The sequence below is a fragment of the Caretta caretta genome, chromosome 10 (assembly GCF_965140235.1).
Source record: "Caretta caretta isolate rCarCar2 chromosome 10, rCarCar1.hap1, whole genome shotgun sequence".
NCBI classification, from domain to species: domain Eukaryota; kingdom Metazoa; phylum Chordata; order Testudines; family Cheloniidae; genus Caretta; species Caretta caretta.
The window spans coordinates 23,906,513-23,932,547 of NC_134215.1; the positions used below are offsets into that span (position 1 = coordinate 23,906,513).

The 26,035-nt window shown below is 43.9% G+C and overlaps 1 protein-coding gene across 1 annotated transcript in view; it reads left to right on the top strand.

The window, feature by feature from the left end:
• Positions 1-26,035, top strand: part of TEKT5 (tektin 5) — a 70,334-nt gene that overhangs the window by 10,242 nt on the left and 34,057 nt on the right. The window contains exons 4-5 of the mRNA XM_048867806.2: positions 2,402-2,545; positions 13,670-13,892. Of these exons, the coding sequence (XP_048723763.1) occupies positions 2,402-2,545; positions 13,670-13,892 (367 nt within the window). The remainder of the gene's footprint in view (positions 1-2,401; positions 2,546-13,669; positions 13,893-26,035) is intronic.

Consider the following 26,035-nt stretch of genomic DNA (forward strand, 5'->3'; position numbering starts at 1 on the left):
ATCAGATTGAAGAGCTGAGACCTCGGTGGCTTGCTGTCCTGATGCTTCCAATCATGGAACTTCTGGGCCCGTACGGCTGCCATCACCCCTGATCGGGCCACAATTTCCATCCTCAGCCGGGGGTAGTTAGCTGCGTCCTTGGAAGGCAGATCAAAATAGGCCTTCTGGGCTTCTCCACACAAAAAAGGGGCAAGAATGCTGGCTCACTGGTGCTGTGGCCACGCCTCATGCAGAGCGATTCTTTCAAAAGACAGGAGATACGCCTCTATGTCATTCCCGGCTGTCATTTTTGGTAGATAGCCTGCTGCCCTTAGGGCTTGTGTCCCTCCAGGCCCTTGGATTCGGTTGGAGAGGGTCTTTAGTTGTTCCACTACCTCTCGAAGAAGAGCTCAATCTTGGGCGGCTTGGTTCACTAGCAACTGGTTGGTTTCTTCTTGTAATCAGGTAGATTCCTGCATTGCCATCCCCTGTATCCAGGTAGTCCCCTGCTGGGCTGCCGTGGCTTGTACCAGAGGTTTCACCAATTCCTCCATTGCGGTGAGCGCACACTGACCCTAAAAAACCCCCCTGAAACCAACTCTCCATTCCACCTTCCTCCCCTTTTCTTTTCCTTCCTTCCCTTCCCCCTACCACGCTGCAACCAAGAATCACACTTATGGCACCAGCTTTGCCTCAGGGGGTCCTGTGCTTCTAGGCAGTTAGGGTTTGCCTCAGGGGGTTGCTGTGACGTTCAGTGTAGCCTCTCTCCCCTCCTAGAGGCAAGGGTTACAGCTTACTGAGTCACCTTCATCGTCAGTCAGTCAATGGGTTCAGTGTAAGAACCCTCTTTAGTCCCTATCTTCTTTCTCAGGGAGCATTTGTGCAGGAGGTTAGGCGAGGAGTTTGGGGGTTTCCAGCCCAGGGACCCTAATTGGCAGCAGAAACAGGCAGTTTTCCTATACTACCAGAGCTTTAGCCCTTCCCAGGGCTACTTTCCCAAACAGCCCATCCTAACACCCTCCTTGGTACCTGAATACACTTGTTCTCCCGGGTCTCTTACTGCACATCTTCTTTCTCCCAGTCTTCCCACAACACACCTTCCTACTCCCAGCTGCTACCAGCCGGTCTCTCTGAAAGGGATTACTTTTAAACTAGTCCCAGGCAGTTCTAAATGGGCTTCAGGTGATCTGATTAGCCTGTTTCCTTTGATTGCTTCTAATCAGATTTTAAGTGGTTCCAGGTGTCTTATGGGGTCTGCCTGAGTTACTTGCTTCTAGCACCTTCCTGACTGTTGTGGTAGCCCCTGCCCTGGTCACTCAGGAAACAGAAAACTATTCATCCAGTGTCCGGTGCGTTTTCCTTCTACCCGACTCCGGCAACAAAAGTGATTGCGTATATGGTACAGCTTCCAAACAAGGAAAGATTAAAAAGACAAAAAGAAAAGGAGGACTTGTGGCACCTTAGAGACTAACCAATTTATTTGAGCATAAGCTTTCGTGAGCTACAGCTCACTTCGTCGGATGCATACTCACAGTATGTAGGCCACGAAAGCTCATGCTCAAATAAATTGGTTAGTCTCTAAGGTGCCACAAGTCCTCCTTTTCTTTTTGCGAATACAGACTAACACGGCTGTTACTCTGAAACCAACCATTAAAAAGACAGGGTCTGTTCATCTTAGAAAAGACATGAATAAGGGGGGATATGATAGAGGTCTATACAATCATGAATGGTGTGGAGAAAGTGAAAAAGGAAGTGTAATTCACCCCATCACATAACACAACAGCCAAGGATCACCCAGTGAAATTAATAGGCAGCAGATTTAAAACAAACATAAGGAAGTACTTCACACAATGCATAGTCAACCTTGTACTCATTGCTAGGGGATGTTGTGAAGGTCAAAGGTATAACTGGGTTCAAAGAAGCAAGTTCATGGAGGAAAGGTCCATCAGTGGCTATTAGCAAAGATGGACAGGGACGCAATCGTGTGTTCTTCCTGGGTGTCCCTAAGTGTCTGACTTCCAGGAGCTTAGACTCAATGACAGGGGATGGATCACTTGATAATTGCCCTGTTCTGTTCATTCCTTCTGAAGCACCTGGCATTAGCCACTGTCAGAAGATGGTATACTGGGCTAGATTGACCATTGGTTTGATCCACTATGGCCATTCTTATGTTCTTAATGGGGGAGAGAATATGCCATAACTACCACTTCCCTAAACATGCTCTCTAACCCAATTGTCAGTGCAATAAGCTCGTGCTGTCCATGCCACTATGCAGAGGCCAATGGACTGTAGGATCAGGTGGGCAGAAGTCAGGCTATACAGGACTGAAATGAAAGGAACCAGTTAATCTGTAAGCAATGCCAAAGTAAATGTGCTGATTAAAGATGAATTATATTTTAATGTAAGAACTTGCTCTTTGCAGTATCAACAGAGATGCACAGCACGCACTAGAGAGAGATCTTTCTGACAAAAATTCAGCACATTTTATTGATGAGAAGTGTTATAACCTGAGGAACACATCAGACAGCATCAGCTTCTATCATGGAGTGGAAAAAATAGATGGAACGTAAGTATGAATAGTTATTGTACTCTATTGTACTCTTATTGTACCTTATATGCCATCATGCCATATCTCTGGGGCAGATTCCGGTGCATGCCTTAATGTGCATCAGGGTCTCTCCTCTTCTTTAAGAAGTTATATAGAAAGAAAAAGAAATGGCCTTTTCCTTAAGATTGCACATTTTGCCTTGGAGACCTTCCATTACCCTCAGTTATTACCTGCTTTTTATTTATTCCTTCATAAGCCTCAGGGTAGATCTACGCTACAACAAAATACAGGCAGCTGGCCTGTGTCAGCTGACTCAGGCTCATGGGTCTCAGGCTGCAGTACAATTAAATTACAGTATAGACATTTGGACTCTGACTGGTTCCCGGGCTCTTGGACTCCGCAAGGGGGGAGGGTCTACCCTGTAGCACTTCAGCATAGATGCTACCTACACCGATGGGAGGGTTTTCCTGTTGGTATAGTTAATCCACCTCCCTGAGAAATGGTAGCTAGGTCAATGGAAGAATTCTTTTGTTGACCTAGTACTGTCTACACTGGGATTTAGGTCATTTTAACCACACCGCTTAGGGGTGTGGGGTTTTTACACCCCTGAGTGACGTCACTGAGTTGACCTAACTTTGTAGTGTTACCACACCTACAACTGGATCTAGCTCCCTCTGGAGTTTATCAACACCCTTCAGTCATCTGGTGAAGGGAAGATAAAATATTTACCAATAATCGGCGACACCACCAGGTTTTGCTGGCAAGGCCCCTTTGAAATCAGAGGTGGCCCAATGAGGAGCTGAATCCCATTTAACTCTGTCTCCACATATTTGAAACTCTTTGTTTCTTTTTAAAGAACATTATTTGAACAAGTAATTGTCATGAAAGCCCGGTCAACATTATTCTTGGAGACGTGTGGGAAGTTGGTCATCTCTGGTGCCTGTACATAACTTAGCCTGTAGTGAGTTTTATCTTCCAGCTAGAATGGTCCTTTAAAGCCGTGGGAATCTTCGCATGGATTCATGCAGGTTTTCCCCCACTGTTTGATTCATAAATATTTGCACCCTTCAATTAAAAAAACAAACAAAAATCAAAGTAAAATTCCTCTCTAACTGCAAAGTGTGATGTGATTTGGGTCAAAACCATGCAAACACACACCAAACTTTGTACTACAAGGTTCCATAAAATAGCCCAGGGTTACTTGAGAATTAGGTCTCTGGGCTTGTCAAATTTTTTTAAACCTTTCCATTAAATTGGTAGCATTGAGAAAATTCGGCATAGCTCGACCTTTATTTTCTGGATTTAGATTTTCAAAAGCTAATTTAAAAAAAACCAACCCTGGCACTAGTCAGTTAACGAGAAAACTACCGATGACTGAAGAGAAGCTGTCCTGAGGGTAGCCTTAGATGTAATGGAGAGACCTACATCTGGCTTAAAAACTACAGGAATAAAATAACTTCATGCAGCAGAGGGCAGTGTTTGTTGTGCTAAAGACACATTAGCTGCCTGGTAGAGATCACTTTGCAATGCAGCATTACTTCTGATGCTGAGTCTACTTCATCCTTACAAATGAGAGGTAGCACTACCTGCAGATGTCTGCTCATGGGGGAAGAAGTAAGACTGAAGAGATAATATCTTGCCCCGGATCAACTTATGTTGGTGAGAGAGTCTATTTATTTAAATAAAAAGAAAAGGAGTACTTGTGGCACCTTATTTAAATAGTGCTTTTCATAAGGGATCACACTTACTACTGAAATGCAGGCATCTCTGGGGTGGAACTTGGCAATCATTCCACTGGCTCTAGCAACACGACACATGCTGGGAACTGGAGGTGAACAAGAATATTCTAGCTAACTGAGGTAAAAACATCCAGTGGGTAAGTTTTTTATACTCTTGTTACCGTATAGCCATTTTCCTCGTACGCCCCCATGTTATCCACAGCAATGCCATTTTCCATTAACATGTGATTGAAATTACATCACATTCAAGCATACCTGTTCCATTCAGGAGCATAGCAGATGTATTCTACCTGAACCATTCAGCACAGTCCACCAGATAAATTATAGGCTGGGGAAATAGTGTTATGAACCAATTACGATATTCCGTCAAGAATAAGACCTTCTAGGAAAATTGTTTTTATTATAATTCCATCAGAGCACAAAAGAAGACAAAGTGCACAGAGATGATCCAGATTGGTAGCTGCAGGCAGGGTTGGCTCCAACAAGCATGGTTTTTAACCTATAAACTTATGCATCTAGCATGCTGATTTATGCATTATACTGTGATGTCATACTGTGTGACAGAAGCTTTTCAGGACAACTGCCTAAATAAAAGTGTGGCATTTGGGTGGTTTAGTTTTCAGTGACAAGAGCTGCCAGGTCTCCTGGCTTTGTAAATTTATTATTTCAGATCTGAAAGAGAGAAACCCCAAGGAAAACCATAAAATATCTATTGAGAAAACAAAAATGGACAGGACTGTCTTTTTTTCCCCCTTCAGCTGTTAACATTTAGCCCTAGTTTTCAGCTAAAACATTAAAGAAAAAAATAAGACTGGAACTCTAGCAATAGTGAACAGTTCTTTAAGTGGTTAGATTCAAAGATGTCTTTAGAGGGAAGCTTGGGGTAGAGGAAGGTAGATCCAAACTCAAACAGAAGCTTGACTTGGCATTTCAGTTTAGTCATGAAGATCTTTGTTCATTTTTGTAAAATTTGAACATTTTTGTTTTGACAGAGACAAGATCAAGTAGGCTCCAGAGAGCATTAAATAAATGAATTTAACTAACTCAAAGGAAGGCAGTGGTGCAGTTCCACTTTGTAGGGTGTGTCCTTTGTAATGCTGCCACATCCAGGCTAGCTTTCTGTGTTTACCTTTCCATAACAGCCTTTAACATTTGCAGTTGTACTCTTACTGAGTAGTTAGCAGGATGAGTGGTAACTGTCTGTGCAGCAGTGTTAGCTCTGCACCTTTCCAGCTTTTATGCCTTGTTGGTGCCTTATTTTTCTTGTTGGATTTTCTTTAATTAAGCTAACTGTGGTTTTCCACAAAAGGATCTAGCTGCATCATTCCAATCACCCTGTAACTGCAAGGGATTCTTATCAATTTTCATTTGACAAGGGGAATGAATCATTGTCATATTTCGGGAGAAGTCAGAGGAAGGAGGTGCAACTAATCCCCTTGCTGAGAAGCTAACGCTGAAAACACATGAGATCAGAAAAGTAATGGTGTGGGAGAGAGAACTGGTTGACATGGCTCCTAACACACATTTACAATGCGGGTATAGGAAGGTCACGATCCAAATGAAGGGGTGAGCCTGTTGAAAATCCACAGCTGCAGGGTATAGGAGGTTTGGATACTGAAAGTCAACCTACAATCTTGTTTTGACTTATCCCTCACACACCTATGATTTTTGGCGGGAAGCCATGCCAGTATCTACACACATCATCTGGACACAACCTCCCACGAATTCTAAATACACATGTTTGCAGCGACATCTGGTCAGAAGAACTCAGCTGGAACTGTATTCTGTTGGATTATGCAGTTCTGATGATATACAAACATTTTGTGAACGCCGGTCACTTTAGTCATAATTTAATTTTTGAAGAAAACCTGGGGAAAAAGAATTCCAACAGTGTTGAAATGTCCTATACTGACAGTCTCAGAATGAAACATTTCAGTCTTTCATTTTAAAATATTTCACTTCACATTTTTAAATTTTGTATTATATTATAATTAGTACAAAACAAAAATGAATGAAACATTTTAATAGTTTTGAAATGAGGTTTTGATCAACCTGAAAATAATTTTTGTGGGGAATTTTTCTTCATGGAGAATTTTGAAATTTCAGGTTTTGTGCCTATTTGGAATGACATCAAATTTCAAAATCTCATGTCCTTTCTGAGAGAGAACTTCTGTCCTCCATATAGCTCTATTTGCAGCACACAGAGCTTGGGAAGAGCTGAGACTGCACAATTTAGATCCAGATCCACACAAAGCCAGAGTTTGGTGATGTATTAATTTGGGATTATGGTTCATACTGTTCTGAAGATACAAACCAGCTGTGAAGTTTTGACATAAAACCAAACCTCCCTAAAGTTTGGGCAAGTACAGTATACTGCAAAAGGAATGTTAATGGGTGCCTGAACATTGGCTCTAAGCAGCACCATCTACACTTCCACTCAACCTATTTATCGGCTTTTCTCTGGCAGTCACTGTATTATCCAAGTGCCTCACCAATACTACCAAATTTCTCCTTAGTACCCTTGTGAGTTAGGCAAGTGGTGCTCTCAAATTGGGCTTGTCAGCCAGAAGTGGATTCTGCAGGCACCTGAGCAGAAGTCTTATGTGTACTTATACCATGATGCAGTTTGGATTGACGGTTGCCAAGGTTTTATCTCCATTTTACATATGGGGAATTGAGGCACAGGGGGAATTAAGTGAGTTGTCCAAGACCACACAGAAAGACTGGGGCAGAGGTGGGAATTGGAGCCAGTTCTTCTGAATCCCAGTTCAGGGCCTTAAGCATAATACTCTTGTTCCTCCTCCAACTCCAGTCTATGTATAGCAATTGCAGACTACCGCAGGCATTGGAAGCATGTAGGATGCCCTACAGGAATACAAGCATACAATCATTCACTTCTCTCTCCTTCCCAACAACTCATTGATTCCCCTGAATCATAGGTCAGGCTGAGTCAGGTAGTGCCTGGCTCCTGCATCCAAACGTGACCTATAACCCTTTGCACTAGTTGCAGCAGTGCTGCAGGGTGGCACTGCACTAGTGAGCACAAGGTTTCAGGGACCTGAGGTGAGAGATCAGAAACACTGTTAAAGAGGGGGATAAGTCAGCAGAAACTCCATGACTGAAAAAGAAGTTGGAGGCTACCCTCTTGTTGCATAAGCAGTGCTATTCCAGGAGCAAAGTCTCTTAGCCCTGGTCTATACTAGGTGGGGGGATCGATCTAAGTTACTAAGTTACTCAACTTCAACTACATGAATAACGTAGCTGAAGTCAAGACACTTAGATCGACTTATCATGGTATCTTCACTGCGGTGAGTCGACTGCTGCCACTCCCCCGTCAACTCTGCCTGCACCTCTCATGGCGGTGGAGTACAGGAGTCGATGGAAGAGCGTTCGGGGATCGATTTATCGTGTCTAGACTAGACGCGATAAATCGACCCCCGCTGGATTGATCGCTGCCCGCCGATCTGGCGGGTAGTGTAGACATACCCTTAGATGTGGTGCTTTGGGGAAAGGAGGGGCTACTTCACCTATGCACACCACCAACTCGTCCTACAGGCATCCAAAAAAGACTGAAATGCAAAAGGTCACAGAACTAGTTGTTTCACTAAAATGTAGTCTTCAAATCTGTCCCTCCTAAAATAATTACCAGGGGAGAAAAAGACCTTATACTTTGTCTGAGATACTTTAATGGCATGTTGGGTGGGGGAATCAAAATCAGATTCTTTGTGCTGGACAAAATATGCCAAGTGCCAACTCAAATACACCGGGCATGAACTCAGATCGCTCTATACACTTGTTAAAGAGCAGGATAGGCATATAACGTTGACATATGTGCCTGATGTTGAAAAATTGTAATTTTGTGCTTAAGTATATGGAGGAAATTATCTAAGAACAGGTCATTCTTTAAAAAGCAAAACAAAAAGAAACTTAGCCTGGGTAATGAAGCCAGATGCAATGAGACCTTAGATTGCCTGTCTTACAAGCGTTAACTGGAAAAAGGAAGATTTGTTTGTGGGATTAATGTAAATCACTTAACTTCCTGAAAGTTGGATAAATTTTCCATTCTTCCTCCTCCTGCTGCCTGAACTAGTTTTACATCCTTCTTTCCCTTTATTCTGACCTGGTTCAAACTTGTACATCTCTGGTGGTGCACTCAATGAATATAAATCCTTTGTATGTCAGCCACTTTCATACACATTTATACTTTTACAAGACAATTAATCTCTAAAGTTGGTTCTTTGGCACTAAGGTACATCAGACAATGGATAACTGTCATTGGCTTGAGAATCTTACAAAATGGCTGTGCACTTTTTTTAACTGATATCTACTCCAAAACCCAAGAAAGCTATAGGAACACTGTATCCGATGAAGTGAGCTGTAGCTCACGAAAGCTCATGCTCAAATAAATTGGTTAGTCTCTAAGCCCTGGTCTACACTAGGACTTTAGGTCAAATTTAGCAGCGTTAAATCGATTTAAACCTGCACCCGTCCACACAATGAAGCCCTTTATTTCGACTTAAAGGGCTCTTAAAATCGATTTCCTTACTCCACCCTTGACAAGTGGATTAGCGCTTAAATCGACGTTGCCGGCTCGAATTTGGGGTACTGTGGACACAATTCGACGGTATTGGCCTCCGGGAGCTATCCCAGAGTGCTCCATTCTGACCGCTCTGGACAGCGCTCTCAACTCAGATGCACTGGCCAGGTAGACAGGAAAAGAACCGCGAACTTTTGAATCTCATTTCCTCTTTGGCCAGCGTGGCAAGCTGCAGGTGACCATGCAGAGCTCATCAGCACAGGTGACCATGATGGAGTCCCAGAATCGCAAAAGAGCTCTAGCATGGACCGAACGGGAGGTACGGGATCTGATCGCTGTTTGGGGAGAGGAATCCGTGCTATCAGAACTCCGTTCCAGTTTTCGAAATGCCAAAACCTTTGTCAAAATCTCCCAGGGCATGAAGGACAGAGGCCATAACAGGGACCCGAAGCAGTGCCGCGTGAAACTGAAGGAGCTGAGGCAAGCCTACCAGAAAACCAGAGAGGCGAACAGCCGCTCTGGGTCAGAGCCCCAAACATGCCGCTTCTATGATGAGCTGCATGCCATTTTAGGGGGTTCAGCCACCACTACCCCAGCCGTGTTGTTTGACTCCTTCAATGGAGATGGAGGCAATACGGAAGTAGGTTTTGGGGACGAAGAAGATGATGATGAGGAGGTTGTAGATAGCTCACAGCAAGCAAGCGGAGAAACCGGTTTTCCCGACAGCCAGGAACTGTTTCTCACCCTAGACCTGGAGCCAGTACCCCCCGAACCCACCCAAGGCTGCCTCCTGGACTCAGCAGGCGGAGAAGGGACCTCTGGTGAGTGTACCTTTTAAAATGCTATACATGGTTTAAAAGCAAGCATGTGAAAGGATTACTTTGCCCTGGTATTTGCGGTTCTGCCTTTGCAAAAGGTTTCTGGGGAGGGCAGCCTTATTTCGTCCTCCATGGTAGGACACTTTACCACTCCAGGCCAGTAACACGTACTCGGGAATCACTGTAGAACAAAGCATTGCAGTGTATGTTTGCTGGCATTCAACCAAAATCCGTTCACGCGGTGGGAGGAGGCAAAATGCGACCTTGTAACGAAAGCACATGTGCTATGTATGTAATGTTAACAGCAAGGTTTACCCTGAAAGAGTGTAGCGACTGTTTTATAAAATGTGTCTTTTTAAATACCGCTGTCCCTTTTGTTTTCTCCACCAGCTGCATGTGTTTCAATGATCACAGGATCTTCTCCTTCCCAGAGGCTAGTGAAGCTTAGAAAGAAAAAAAAACGCACTCGCGATGAAATGTTCTCCGAGCTCATGCTGTCCTCCCACACTGACAGAGCACAGACGAATGCGTGGTGGCAAATAATGTCAGAGTGCAGGAAAGCACAAAATGACCGGGAGGAGAGGTGGAGGGCTGAAGAGAGTAAGTGGCAGGCTGAAGACAGGGCTGAAGCTCAAATGTGGCGGCAGCGTGATGAGAGGAGGCAGGATTCAATGCTGAGGCTGCTGCAGGACCAAACCAGTATGCTCCAGTGTATGGTTGAGCTGCAGCAAAGGCAGCTGGAGCACAGACTGCCACTGCAGCCCCTCTGTAACCAACCGCCCTCCTCCCCAAGTTCCATAGCCTCCACACCCAGACGCCCAAGAACGCGGTGGGGGGGCCTCCGGCCAACCAGCCACTCCACCACAGAGGATTGCCCAAAAAAAAGAAGGCTGTCATTCAATAAATTTTAAAGTTGTAAACTTTTAAAGTGCTGTGCTTAAAGTGCTGTGTGGCATTTTCCTTCCCTCCTCCACCACCCCTCCTGGGATACCTTGGTAGTCATCCCCCTATTTGTGTGATGAATGAATAACGAATGCATGAATGTGAAGCAGCAATGACTTTATTGCCTCTGCAAGCAATGATTAAAGGGAGGAGGGGAGGGTGGTTAGCTTACAGGGAAGTAGAGTGAACCAAGGGGCGGGGGGGTTCATCAAGGAGAAACAAACAGAACTTTCACACCGTAGCCTGGCCAGTCATGAAACTGGTTTTCAAAGCTTCTCTGATGCGTACCGCGCCCTCCTGTGCTCTTCTAACCGCCCTGGTGTCTGGCTGCGCATAACCAGCAGCCAGGCGATTTGCCTCAACCTCCCACCCCGCCATAAACGTCTCCCCCTTACTCTCACAGATATTGTGGAGCACACAGCAAGCAGTAATAACAGTGGGAATATTGGTTTCGCTGAGGTCTAAGCGAGCCAGTAAACTGCGCCAGCGCGCCTTTAAACGTCCAAATGCACATTCTACCACCATTCTGCACTTGCTCAGCCTGTAGTTGAACAGCTCCTGACCACTGTCCAGGCTGCCTGTGTATGGCTTCATGAGCCATGGCATTAAGGGGTAGGCTGGGTCCCCAAGGATACATATAGGCATTTCAACATCCCCAACAGTTATTTTCTGGTCTGGGAATAAAGTCCCTTCCTGCAGCTTTTGAAACAGACCAGAGTTCCTGAAGATGCGAGCATCATGCACCTTTCCCGGCCATCCCACGTTGATGTTGGTGAAACGTCCCTTGTGATCCACCAGAGCTTGCAGCACTATCGAAAAGTACCCCTTGCGGTTTATGTACTCGGCGGCTTGGTGCTCCGGTGCCAAGATAGGGATATGGGTTCCGTCTATAGCCCCACCACAGTTAGGGAATCCCATTGCAGCAAAGCCATCCACTATGACCTGCACATTTCCCAGGGTCACTACCCTTGATATCAGCAGATCTTTGATTGCGTGGGCTACTTGCATCACAGCAGCCCCCACAGTAGATTTGCCCACTCCAAATTGATTCCCAACTGACCGGTAGCTGTCTGGCGTTGCAAGCTTCCACAGGGCTATCGCCACTCGCTTCTCAACTGTGAGGGCTGCTCTCATCTTGGTATTCATGCGCTTCAGGGCAGGGGAAAGCAAGTCACAAAGTTCCATGAAAGTGCCCTTACGCATGCGAAAGTTTCGTAGCCACTGGGAATCGTCCCAGACCTGCAACACTATGCGGTCCCACCAGTCTGTGCTTGTTTCCCGAGCCCAGAATCGGCGTTCCACAGCATGAACCTGCCCCATTAGCACCATGATGCATGCATTGTCAGGGCCCATGCTTTCAGAGAAATCTGTGTCCATGTCCTGATCACTCACGGGACCGCGCTGACGTCGCCTCCTCGCCCGGTATCGCGTTGCCATGTTCTGGTGCTGCATATACTGCTGAATAATGCGTGTGGTGGTTAATGTGCTCCTAATTGCCAAAGTGAGCTGAGCGGGCTCCATGCTTGCCGTGGTATGGCGTCCGCACAGAAAAAAGGCGCGGAACGATTGTCTGCTGTTGCTCTGACGGAGGGAGGGGCGACTGACGACACGGCTTACAGGGTTGGCTTCAGGGAGCTAAAATCAACAAAGGGGGTGCCTGTACATCAAGGAGTATTTCAGGCAGGACTGCACGGAGGGTTCCAATAAGAAATGGTGCACCTAAGTTATCGTTGTTATTGGAACAAGGAGGTTAGCCTGGCCTCTGATTGATACATGGCTAGATTTACCTCGCTGCACCTTCTCTGTGAGTGACTGCAGTGTGACCTAGAGGAATGAGTCCCCTAGACAGGGGAGGAGGCAAATGAGTACAAAACAAATCTGGTCTATTTCTTGTTTTGATCCACTCCATCTATCTTTTACATCTTTGGCTGGCAGCAGACGGTGCAGAAGGACTGCATGCCATCCACATCTCATGGCTGCTCGGCAGAAGATGGTACAGTACGACTGCTAGCCATCCCCATCTCTTGCCTGCCTGGCAGAAGATGGTGCAATACGACTGCTAGCAATCCTCATCTCTTGCCTGCCTGGCAGAAGATGGTACAGTACGACTGCTAGCAGTCCGTATCGCCTGCCCGCTCACCATAAGACGGTTCAATAGGACTGACTGCAGGACTAAAGAGAATGACCTGGTCAAGTCACTCCAAATTTAGTCCCTGCACCCATGTCTGCCCAGGCGCTCCCAGCCGACGCGGCCAGGAGCACCTCGGACACGATGAGGACGACTACCAGTCGTATTGCACCGTCTGCTGCCAGAAGGCAAGGGGTTGCTGCTACTGTGCAGCAAAGCCGTACCGCATCTGCCAGCACCCAGGAGACATAGGGTGACGGTTACCTGAGCGGGCTCCATGCTTGCTGTGGTATGGCGTCTGCACAGGTAACTCAGGAAAAAAGGCGCGAAATGATTGTCTGCCCTTGCTTTCACGGGGGGAGGGAGGGAACGGGGGGCTGACGATATGTACCCAGAACCACCCGCGACAATGTTTTAGCCCCATCAGGCATTGGGATCTCAACCCAGAATTCCAATGGGCAGCGGAGACTGCGGGAACTGTGGGATAGCTACCCACAGTGCAACGCTCCGGAAGTCGACGCTTGCCTCGGTACTGTGGAAGCACTCCGCCGAGTTAATGCACTTAATGCACTTAGAGCATTTTCTGTGGGGACACACACACTCAAATTTATAAAACCGATTTCTAAAAAACCGACTTCTATAAATTCGACCTTATTCCGTAGTGTAGACATACCCTAAGGTGCCATAAGTACTCCTTTTCTTTTTGCGAAGACAGACTAACACGGCTGTTACTCTGAAAACTGTAAAAGCAGTAGCTCTTCTGAAAGTTTGTTCAAAATTGAAAACATTTTTCTGTTTCTCCTGCACAAACTGGTTCCAGTGTGGAACAATAAGATAATGGAATGAGCCCCCCAAGTTAGCTCATGCATTTAAGTGTTTAATTCATTAAGTGCTTTGCAGTTGTGGTAATTGAATGCAAGCCTCATTTCGGCTGAGGACTTCATTCTTTTCCTCTCAGTTCAAATTGTTTTCTTCCAGAGTTTCAGTTCCTGAGACATGGGCAAAGTTCAGTGATGACAATATCAGGCACTCTCAGAATGCACGGGCCAACTCCATCAAGCTCCGTGAAGAAACAGAAAACACACTGGAGAATGTATCTGAGGAAATGTGGAAGCAATTTACTGATACCAACTTGGCCTTTACCAATCGCATTGCTGAAATAGCTGATACAAAGAACAAACTACAAACACACCTTGCTAAGGTAAGAAAATGACTGCAGAAGTAATAGGGGTTGGAAGCGACAAGGTATATGATTCAGGACAGAAAGAACCAGAGTTTTAATTGGTGAGGTAAATATTCAACTAAAAGCACCTTTGTTGGCACATTACTAAATAGCTTTACTAATGTTCTCCAAATGGGATCACAAGTTGCATTTAGAGCCATAAGAAGAACTGTTAGCATAGCAGCAAAATAAGATTTTACTGCACCACAAAGCCATAATGCAAAACGTGCCTCAGGAGATACACTATGATGCTGCTTGAAGCTGGAATGTCAGAGGAAGGAGGAGGAGTAAGAAAGTGACTTAAGCACTGCCTCTTTTTGCTAATTGACATTAATTAAAAAATGCAAGCAAATGCAAGGTATTTTAGGACCGTAAGGATTTCAAGGCCCCTGACAGAGTACATATTTTTGAACAGCTTTTGTTTGATTAATATTTTGCTTTGTTTTTTTGTTCATGGTGCATTAACCTTGGAGACAAATCAAACAGAAAGTACCAAAAATCCTACAAGCAGCAGCATGCCTCAATTTTGGAAGAAGGGGAAGATTTTAATATTGCATATTTATTTTAAAGCAACAAGGGGAAAGCCCACACATAACATTTATTTTAACTTAAGTATTTTAAAATTTTAATTATGAATTTTCATTAATCTAGTTCAGGGAAAACTGAGAATTCTGGACAGGCAAAACCAGTGCCCATGTGGGCTTTTTAACTTTGTAGATTTCTTTCATTTTATAACCGGGACTAGTAAAACAGGTGGAAGAAGATTATGGATGACAGACCAAGGTTAGCCCTCTAGCCACATACTTTTCTTATCCTGAAGACCTTTCTGCACCCATAATTCCAATTGCCAGGTGCAATGATTGTGAGATCAACCCATTTTTATTTTCTTCTGCAAGTCAAGTCACCCTTGACTTACAGAAGCTCCCCCAAGGCCTTCATGCTATCTCATTTAGTTCCAGACTCTCAGAGCTCTTACATTGACCTGAATTATTTAATCCTTCACTCTTTCATTAATAATTTAGCACACAAAGTTAATAATTTAAGTGAGCAATAAATCCTCATTAAAAGAGACTTCTTGAATTTATGCAAAGGAAAAACAGATTATGTAATAGCTAGCAGAGAAGTTTCATTTTTCTGTGCAGGAATCTTTTTTGGTTGTTTTATTGGCAACAATAACAAAATCTGCATTATTGTTTAGGGTCAAGCTTTCCAGGGGCCTAAAGTGGTTTGTAAATTGTAGCTGCAAAAACACAAACTTGCAGCACATATGCCAAACAAACTGGGTAGAGACTTTCCTCAATTTTCTCACCCAAATCAGAAGCTGGCTTGAGGCCTTTCTAGGTTTTGGAGAATAAAAATATTACATTTCTCTTGTTTGAAGACTGCCCTCTGATTTATTAGGATTATAAAATGCCACTACAGTCTTCAGCAATTCATGCTCAAAGTTGTTCCATCCCCTTTGATATAAATATCTCTCCCACATCCTTAACCTAAGTTACAGCTTGGGTGTGCTCTGAAAAATAGTCTACTGTTCTTTGGTGGATCAGACAATCTGACTTTTCAAACATGACTTACCTCTCTCCTTCACACTTATACAAACCCTGCCTGGATGGTATTTAAATAGCCAGTTTTGTATTTAAATTCCATCTTTGTTAGCTTCGCAGTAATTCTTTTCAGTATTAGTTGATTAGCTAAAACATGTAGAACAAAGTCAACAAGAGATATTGTCTCTGTACTGATAGATATATGTTGACTGGAATCTTGTTAAATTGTCCCTCACTGGGATCCGTTCGTCTGACTTCAGTTAGACTAGCTAGTTTCTCCATGAAAAGCCTCTTTCTCTTGCAAAGATGACAAGTTTTCTTGTTTGCTTCAACGTGCATTTGGAAACAATAGGGCTTTTCCTGCCATCCTGTTTGCCTGAAGTTGTAGAAATTATTAGTATTAAAGTAGAGTAAAGAGTATCCATAGGAATATAAAGTGATATCAGCAACCTGTCACATGGTGATAGGGATATTATCAAACAATCTCCCACATTTGAAATATACCTGAAACATTTACTACAGTCTAGATGAAAAACTTAAAATTGGAGTTCTTTTTTAAAATCAAGTTTAGAAAACTGTGATTTGTGTCCCCGTAACACTACAGTTCTTTTCAGTAACTTGCTATATGAAATCTGAAGAAAGTAACATTCAGTTTACATAAGGAAGTTATTATTTTGTATGTTACATGTTGGAAAGGAAAGTCTGCAGAGTTCTTTAGAAAATTGCATTGTTTTCTCTCTCTTTAAAGAATCCCTCTGGTGTAAGTACGCGTTACCAAGAGTTGGTGAGATATAGTGCTAATAATTAACGTTTACATAGCACCAATAGATTAGTCATCCTACAATCTCCCAAGTTGTCTGAAGGTAATTACAACAGAATACTAAAGAAAAGTACAACACATGCTTGGGATATGTTAAAGAAAACTGGTAGTTGGTGCCAAGTTTGGGTTCAAGGTTATGTTTCTGTTTTTCTTTAGCTTGACATTTTCATATGCTTATTTTGTTAAGCCGCTCACAGTTTCAATGTATCTTTCCAATTTGTCATCACATATTTCAGGACAACAAACCAGAGCTTCAGAGAGTCTCTAGCCTAGTGGTAATTCACTGCACTGCCATATAAGAACTCTAGCTTTGATACCTGACCCTAGTTCATTGTTCCAAAGACAGCAGTTAAGGAAAGGGAAAGTGTCTGGGGTCACTCAGCAAATCCTTTGTTAGAGATGGTTGATCGGATTTGATGGGGATTCTGTCCATGCTCTTTGTCCTTAAGGATGGTGGCTATGACACTATCTCAAGAGTACGGGTGTAGATGTAAGGAGGAGAGAAAGCGAGAGCAGGGATGAAAAAGAACTACCTGCTGAACAGTTTGGTATATTTTAGCTGTAGTTAAGGCTAGAAGACATGCCCTTTTTCCTGAACCCTGAGAATGTGTCATAAAAGATAACAATGACGTAAGAACTGGACCTAGAAGGTCCCAGGCATTTGACAAGCTAACAAAGGGGAAGGGGCACTGAGCAACAGCTGCCAAAACCTATGACCAAGCTTCCTCATTGCCTTTGTTCTGCCTTTGGTCTATGATTCTTCTGAAAAGCAGTTATTCATGATTCTGTTTAAATCTACTAGTCATTAGACAATGAGTTGCAGAGACACTTCATGTTAAAAATCCTCCTTTCAGTTTGTTTTTGCATTCATTTCTCAAGAAATGAATACAACTAGTAAAACCTTTTGCTTATGTGCCAAATTCTTTCCCCAACTCAGCAGGCTAGCTTTATGAACTGGGGAAGCGAGTGTTCTTTGAAAAGGTTTGCTATCTTGGAACCAGTTAGAGTTATTTATTTAATGAGGTCTGGAACCCATTTCTGAATCCCAGATATTTTTTGTCTTTGCAAAGCGGCAGAATCTCTTCCAGACAAACACAGCCAGTCCCTCATGTTCCTTCTAAAACCACTACCTTGACAGAGGAAAGGACCAAAAAATATCTAAAAGGGCCAATACCATGGGTGTGGGGATGCAACTGATCCTCTGATGCATTGTTGCATTTGTGTTCTGTTTTGTATCACTTGTGTAAAAAAAAAAAAAAGTCAGTGAAAATTCAGACCCCTAAAGATCTTTAATCTCTCAACCCCTGGTCCATTGGGTGTGTTTTAAACACACAGTCCTGGATGAACAGCTTATATCTTACTCTGTGAACTTCATGTAATGCCTCTGAAAACTTAGTTGGTTTCCTTTGGAATTAGGCTTCTTGTAAAAACTGATCTAATTAGACGTATAAAATCTTGGATCAATGCATTACACTGGCGTAGGGCTGTCTGTAACTGATACTGTAGTGGTGACTATGTTGTGCGCTGTGGTTAGTACATACAGTTTCTGCCTTCAAAATGATTCTACTGGTCTGAAAGCTTTTACTTGTTTGATATTCCTAATATAATGGGGAATACCAGTTGAACTGGTAAAAACAAAAACTTGTAGAAATTGCACCCATTGGACCTTTCCACCAACTTAATCTAAATAAGTAAATCCCACAAGGAAATTCTGCCTATTTTACTTTTGCCCTGTACAAAGTCTCACTTGCTTATTACACTTCTCCATTTAAATTGCATGGCCACAACATGTCACTTTCTACCTGCCTCTATATCTTGTCTCTTCACTGAGAAGGCAAATTACTACCCTTCATCTTCACATGTGCAGATGTTACCATTTCTGCTCCTAGATCAGTGGAACTGGCCCATGACCTCATCACAAGAGCATTGTGCACTGTTTCACAATTTAGTGAGCATGCAGCATGGCTGCCATTGTTAGCTGGAGAATAACGGCAGTGACAGAAGATCGTCCTCCATTTGGAAGGTTGAGCTCTGTGCTGCAGGTTGTAGCCAACACCAGCTTTTTGTTGCTATTATTAGAATTGTGTAACATTTAGATAAACATAATGTTAAATACAAGCTCTCTGCGTTCTAGTAAAGACAACATTGCAGTGGGCATGATTCTTTTCTTTTGGACCATAAAACTGGGGATAATACCAGGGGATACTGAGGTGCATTATGACAGGTTTCAGAGTAACAGCCGTGTTAGTCTGTATTCACAAAAAGAAAATGAGTACTTGTGGCACCTTAGAGACTAACCAATTTATTTAAGCATAAGCTTTCGTGAGCTACAGCTCACTTCATCGGATGCGTACTGTGGAAAGTGTAGAAGATCTTTTTATATACACAAAAAGCATGAAAAAATACCTCCTCTCACCCCACTCTCTGGAAGAGGTATTTTTTCATGCTTCGTGTGTATATAAAAAGATCTTCTACACTTTCCACAGTATGCATCCGATGAAGTGAGCTGTAGCTCACGAAAGCTTGTGCTCAAATAAATTGGTTAGTCTCTAAGGTGCCACAAGTACTCCTTTTCTTTTTGAGATGCATTAGCAGAGCTGTGTGGAAAACCTGTTCAGCTCCTGCCTGTTCCATGGTAAGGCTGGCTTTGTAACCACCCTCCCATGTACATCCCTGGCATTTGCGTGCAAGAAGAATGTCATTGCCCCAACCCACTGCTTAGAGAACTCAACTACAAAAAAGCACACAGACATTGCTATGGTGTGTTACAGCATTGCTTTTCAGATGTGCACAGGCTATGTTCTGCCACCCTTACTTATGCTGGACAGCACCATGCTCCACAAGGGAGGAGGTATTAGGACTCTTCCCAAAGTATGGCACTATTTACTTAGTGCTAGATTGTGGGGAGGAATCTGGCCCAAAGCATTTAAGTGGTTTGGCATAGGCTGGCATTTTAGGTGTTTTTCATACCGGAATGTCAAAAACACAGGAAAATTACAAAGGGGAACAAACCTGCACTGGTCAGGAGATGGACTGATATTCTAAGACATCTTCATTTCCAGTGTCTATGATTCTGTGTGATGTTTAGTTCCTGTCTCATCCTGAGCTCCCTGCAATGCCAGTGGCTGGAGCATGGCAGGTATGCTTAAGGTCACAAGACTGAGTCAAAGCCTCACACCCCACTTGGCCAGGTGCAGAGTCTCCCTGACAGGACGACTTGGAGATGAGAATGAGAGGGCCAATTCGGCTCCAATGAAAGTAGGCTGGTAAATCCCTTAACAGGTTATTTTAAGATGTAAAGTGGCTAGAAAGATCAGTAGGTTTGTTCTGTAGTTTTAAGTTGACAGTTGTGACTGCAAAGCTTCTTTATCCCTTGCTTTTTTTCTTTCATTCAATGGTTTTCTATTTGCCTGAGCCACCCCTTTTTCATTGCCCTGCCCTACAAGAGTGAACCCAGGTCTCTTGGTGTTTTGAGGAGAAGCCATGGAGAAACTCTGGTGCTTGAAATGTAAAAAGCTAGGTAGATCAAAACCAGTGGCTGTGTCTGTACGAACACCCAGACAGCATCTATACTAGGTTTTGGTGCTCTTCTTCTCCCAGCCATGGCTGCTGAAGGGTGCATGAGACCAAGGGCAGCATTGTCTGAGACTCTCTTTTAAAACGGTGTTTGCTATTCTCTCCTATTTCTGACTCTGCTAGTTTCTTCTATGCAGCACAAAGTCTGAAGTCCTTCCTTAGCCAAAACTCATTGAAGTCATCAGAAATTTGCTGGAATAAGAACTAAACACCACACAGGATTTGGCACCACCTGAATTCTGTGTCTCCTAATCCTTCAGGGCTAAAGTTTGCACCCTGATTTACTTGATACAATCTGTCTCATAACATATATAGCCTTCATAACCTCTGTGTACTTCAGTGGAGATCCTTTCCCAGACAGGAGCCAGTCCCAAGAGTTCCTAAGCACCACCGTTTAGAAGTTGACAATGCTCAGCATTTCAGGCCCAGAGTGCCTACTCCTGTTCTCATTGAACGTAAGAACGGCCATACTGGGTCAGACCAATGATCCATCTAGCACAGTATCCTGTCTCGGACACTGTCTAGTAACAGAGCTTCAAGGGAAGTGTACAGAACAAAGCAATTTTAGAGAGAGTTTCACCCCTTCTTCCTTTCCCAGCTTCTGGCAGTCAGAGATTTTAGGGTTGCCCTGAGCATGGGGTTACACTGTCTACCATCTTGACTAATAGCCACTGAAGGATCTATCCTCCATGAATTTATCTAGTTTTTTTAACCCTGCTATACGTTTGGCCATCACAGCATCTCACAGCACTGGAGTTCCACATGTTAAATGTGCGTTATATGAAAAAGTTCTTTCCCTTGTTTGTATTAAACTGCTCGCTATGAATTTAGGTGGGTGGCACCTGGTTTTTGTATTGTGAGAAAGGGTAAATAATATTCTCTATTCACTTTCCCCCACACACCATTCATGATTTTATAGATCTTGATCATATCCTCCCTTAATCATCTCTTTTCTAAGTTGAACAGCCCTAATCTTTTTAGTCTCCCCTCGGATGGAAGTCATTCCATACCTTTGATTATCTTTGTTGCCCTTCTCTGAACCTTTTCTAGTTCCATTATATCCTTTTTGAGATAGGGCAACCAGAACTGGACACAGTATTCAAGGTGTGGGTGCACCATAGAATTATATAGGAGTACCGTATATACTTGTTCATAAGCCGAATATTTTTGCTAAAAAAGTGATGCATCAAAGAGCGGGGGTCGGCTTATAAACAGGTCTACACCAAAATTTGATGATTTTAAACCCTATGAAATCATTGAATTGAATATCTAATACATTGTCATTTTATTTACCTGGAGCCTCTGCAGGCATGGAGCCCCTCAGTTCCCTGTGGCCGTGGTTTGGTGTTGCCAGCCAATGGAAGCTGCGGGAAGTGGCACCACTTCCCACAGCTCCCCTTGGCTGGGAACGGCAAACTGCGGCCACTGGCAGCTGAGGGGTTCCGTGTCTGTGAATGCTCCAGGTAAACAAAATGTCCTGACCCGCCAGCAGCTTACCCTGATGGGCCGGGAGCCAAAGTTTGCCAACTCCTGAAATATAGGGTCGGCTTATAAAAGAGTCATACAGTTTTTACTATTTTTACCTATGCATCTTGGGGGGGGGGGTCAGCTTAAAAATGAACAGGCTAATGAATGAGTATACACGGTATATATCTACCACTTTCCTAATAGGTCCTAACATTCTCCTAGCCTCTTTGACCACAGCTGTGCATTGAGCTGAAGTTTTCAGAGAATTATCCACAATATGCTAAGATCTCTTTCTTGAGCAGTAACAGCTAATTTAGACCCTATTGTTATGTGTGTGTAGTTGGCATTATTTTTTTCCCAGTGTGCATTACTTTGTCCTTATCACTGTTGAATTTCATCTGCCATTTTCATAGAATCATAGGAGTGGAAGGGACCTCAAGAGGGCATCTAGGCCAGTCCCCTACACTCATGGCAGGACTAAGTATTACCTAGACCAGGGGTTCTCAACCTTCTTTTCCCCTGAGGTCCCCCCTCACATGCAATAAAAACTCCATGGCCCACCAGTGCCACAACAATTGCTTTTCTGCATACAAAAGCCAGGGCCGGGGTTAGGGGATTTTGTTGCCCAGTCACTCAGGTTTGTGAAATCCCCCAGTAATTCTTTGCAGTCAGCTTTGGACTGAACTATCTTGAATAATTTCATGTCATGTGAAAACTATGCCACTTCACTATTCCTTCCCTTTTCCAGATCATTAATGAATATGTTAAATAGCACAGGTCCCAGTACAGAAGCTTGGGGGACCCCAATGTTTACCTCTCTCCATTGTGAAAACTGACCATTTATTCCTGCTCTTTGTTTCCTACCTATTAACGAGTTACTGATAGATGAGAGGACCTTCCATGTTACCCCATGACTACTTAATTTCCTTAAGAGCCTTTGGTGAGGGACCTTGTCAAAGGCTTTCCAAAAATCGAATTACATTATATCACCTGGATCACCCTTGTCCACATGCTTGTTGACTCCTCAAAGAATTCTAATAGATTGGTAAGGTATGACTTCCCATTACAAAGGCCATGTTGACCCTTCCCCAACAAATTGTGTTCATCTATGTGTCTGATAATTCTGCTTTTTACTATAGTTTTTACCGATTTTGCTGGTACTGAAGTTAGGCTTACCAGCCTGTAATTGCCATGATCACCTCTGGAGCCCTTTTAAAAAACTGGCATTACATTAGCTACCTTTCAGTCATCTGGTACAGAGGCTTGTTTCAATGATGCTATAGACCACCGGACCAGGGGGATGAGGTAGATGAGGCTTTCTTCCGGCAGCTCACGGAAGCTACTGGATCGCATGCCCTGATTCTCATGGGTGACTTTAATTTTCCTGATATCTGCTGGGAGAGCAATACAGCGGTGCATAGACAATCCAGGAAGTTTTTGGAAAGCGTAGGGGACAATTTCCTGGCGCAAGTGCTAGAGGAGCCAACTAGGGGGGGCGCTTTTCTTGACCTGCTGCTCACAAACCGGGTAGAATTAGTGGGGGAAGCAAAAGTGGATGGGAATCTGGGAGGCAGTGACCATGAGTTGGTTGAGTTCAGGATCCTGACACAGGGAAGAAAGGTAAGCAGCACGATACGGACCCTGGACTTCAGGAAAGCAGACTTCGACTCCCTCAGGGAACGGATGGCCAGGATCCCCTGGGGGACTAACTTGAAGGGGAAAGGAGTCCAGGAGAGCTGGCTGTATTTCAAGGAATCCCTGTTGAGGTTACAGGGACAAACCATCCCAATGAGTCGAAAGAATAGTAAATATGGCAGGCGACCAGCTTGGCTTAATGGTGAAATCTTAGCGGATCTTAAACATAAAAAAGAAGCTTACAAGAAGTGGAAGGTTGGACATATGACCAGGGAAGAGTATAAAAATATTGCTCGGGCATGTAGGAATGATATCAGGAGGGCCAAATCGCACCTGGAGCTGCAGCTAGCCAGAGATGTCAAGAGTAACAAGAAGGGTTTCTTCAGGTATGTTGGCAACAAGAAGAAAGCCAAGGAATGTGTGGGCCCCTTACTGAATGAGGGAGGCAAACTAGTGACAGAGGATGTGGAAAAAGCTAATGTACTCAATGCTTTTTTTGCCTCTGTTTTCACTAACAAGGTCAGCTCCCAGACTGCTACGCTGGGCATCACAAAATGGGGAAGAGATGGACAGCCCTCTGTGGAGATAGAGGTGGTTAGGGACTATTTAGAAAAGCTGGACGTGCACAAGTCCATGGGGCCGGACGAGTTGCATCCGAGAGTGCTGAAGGAACTGGCGGCTGTGATTGCAGAGCCATTGGCCATTATCTTTGAAAACTCGTGGTGAACCGGGGAAGTCCCGGATGACTGGAAAAAGGCTAATGTAGTGCCAATCTTTAAAAAAGGGAAGAAGGAGGATCCTGGGAACTACAGGCCAGTCAGCCTCACTTCAGTCCCTGGAAAAATCATGGAGCAGGTCCTCAAAGAATCAATCCTGAAGCACTTACATGAGAGGAAAGTGATCAGGAACAGCCAGCATGGATTCACCAAGGGAAGGTCATGCCTGACTAATCTAATCGCCTTCTATGATGAGATTACTGGTTCTGTGGATGAAGGGAAAGCAGTGGATGTATTGTTTCTTGACTTTAGCAAAGCTTTTGACACGGTCTCCCACAGTATTCTTGTCAGCAAGTTAAGGAAGTATGGGCTGGATGAATGCACTACAAGGTGGGTAGAAAGCTGGCTAGATTGTCGGGCTCAACGGGTAGTTATCAATGGCTCCATGTCTAGTTGGCAGCCGGTATCAAGTGGAGTGCCCCAAGGGTCGGTCCTGGGGCCGGTTTTGTTCAATATCTTCATAAATGATCTGGAGGATGGTGTGGATTGCACTCTCAGCAAATTTGCGGATGATACTAAACTGGGAGGAGTGGTAGATACGCTGGAGGGGAGGGATAGGATACAGAAGGACCTAGACAAATTGGAGGATTGGGCCAAAAGAAATCTGATGAGGTTCAATAAGGATAAGTGCAGGGTCCTGCACTTAGGACGGAAGAACCCAATGCACAGCTACAGACTAGGGACCGAATGGCTAGGCAGCAGTTCTGCGGAAAAGGACCTAGGGGTGACAGTGGACGAGAAGCTGGATATGAGTCAGCAGTGTGCCCTTGTTGCCAAGAAAGCCAATGGCATTTTGGGATGTATAAGTAGGGGCATAGCGAGCAGATCGAGGGACGTGATCGTTCCCCTCTATTCGACATTGGTGAGGCCTCATCTGGAGTACTGTGTCCAGTTTTGGGCCCCACACTTCAAGAAGGATGTGGATAAATTGGAGAGAGTCCAGCGAAGGGCAACAAAAATGATTAGGGGTCTGGAACACATGAGTTATGAGGAGAGGCTGAGGGAGCTGGGATTGTTTAGCCTGCAGAAGAGAAGAATGAGGGGGGATTTGATAGCTGCTTTCAACTACCTGAAAGGGGGTTCCAAAGAGGATGGCTCTAGATTGTTCTCAATGGTATCAGATGACAGAACGAGGAGTAATGGTCTCAAGCTGCAGTGGGGGAGGTTTAGATTGGATATTAGGAAAAACTTTTTCACTAAGAGGGTGGTGAAACACTGGAATGCGTTACCTAGGGAGGTGGTAGAATCTCCTTCCTTAGAGGTTTTTAAGGTCAGGCTTGACAAAGCCCTGGCTGGGATGATTTAACTGGGAATTGGTCCTGCTTCGAGCAGGGGGTTGGACTAGATGACCTTCTGGGGTCCCTTCCAACCCTTATATTCTATGATTCTATGATACATACTACAGTTAGGAGTTCTGCAGTATGGGCGAATACCATCTGGTGACTTATTACTGTTTAATTCATGAATTTGTTCTAAACCCTCTTCTACTGACACATCGATGTGGGACAGTAATGCAGTTTTGTCAAAGTTAATAGAAGTTCTGCTACTGAACTCAGCAGCTGCAGACTGAACCTTCTGTTTCCTTCCAAAAGAATACTGAGTTTGTGTTTTTAAAATACAAAGTGTGGAGACAAACTGGGCTCCTCTAGTATTCTGTTTAGCTTCCCTGTTCTAGAATATACTTTTTTACGAAGACCAGTCCTGCACACACTATTGCAAATGAGATCTCATTTACTCTAGTTCCTTACACTCTAAAGGTACATTTAATGTATCTATGCAATGAAGATTTTTTCCTCCAGTTTTTCTTACGTCAAGCACTACACCAAAAGGTTTGCCAGGAACTTGCCCAACAGTGACAACTTCTCCAACTCTGGCATCCATAAGGTAACAAACTATACAAGGCTCAGGGTAATGACTACACAGTAACTCATCTGTATTTGAAAGTATTCGGTCTCCTACCAGCACTGCTGGTGCATTACCAGGCATTCTAGTCTCTTATCAAAGATGAGTGCTCTACACAATATGTTCCCTCTTAGGGAAATGATCATGAGAAAAAGATTATGTAGTACAATTAAAAGATGGAGAATAAAACTGCACTCCTTCTCCCATGGCAGTCAATGGAAGTTTTGTCATCGACATCAACCCAGGTAGGATCACATCACGGGAGCGTAGCTACTAGCCCTCTCCATTCAGATGTAGCTCAGTTAAACTCCGCTGTTCCCAACAGACTCCACAAAGTTTACCTTAAATCAACTTCAAAATACTTAAGGTTGTAACATCAAGGAACGCATCTAAGAACTTATT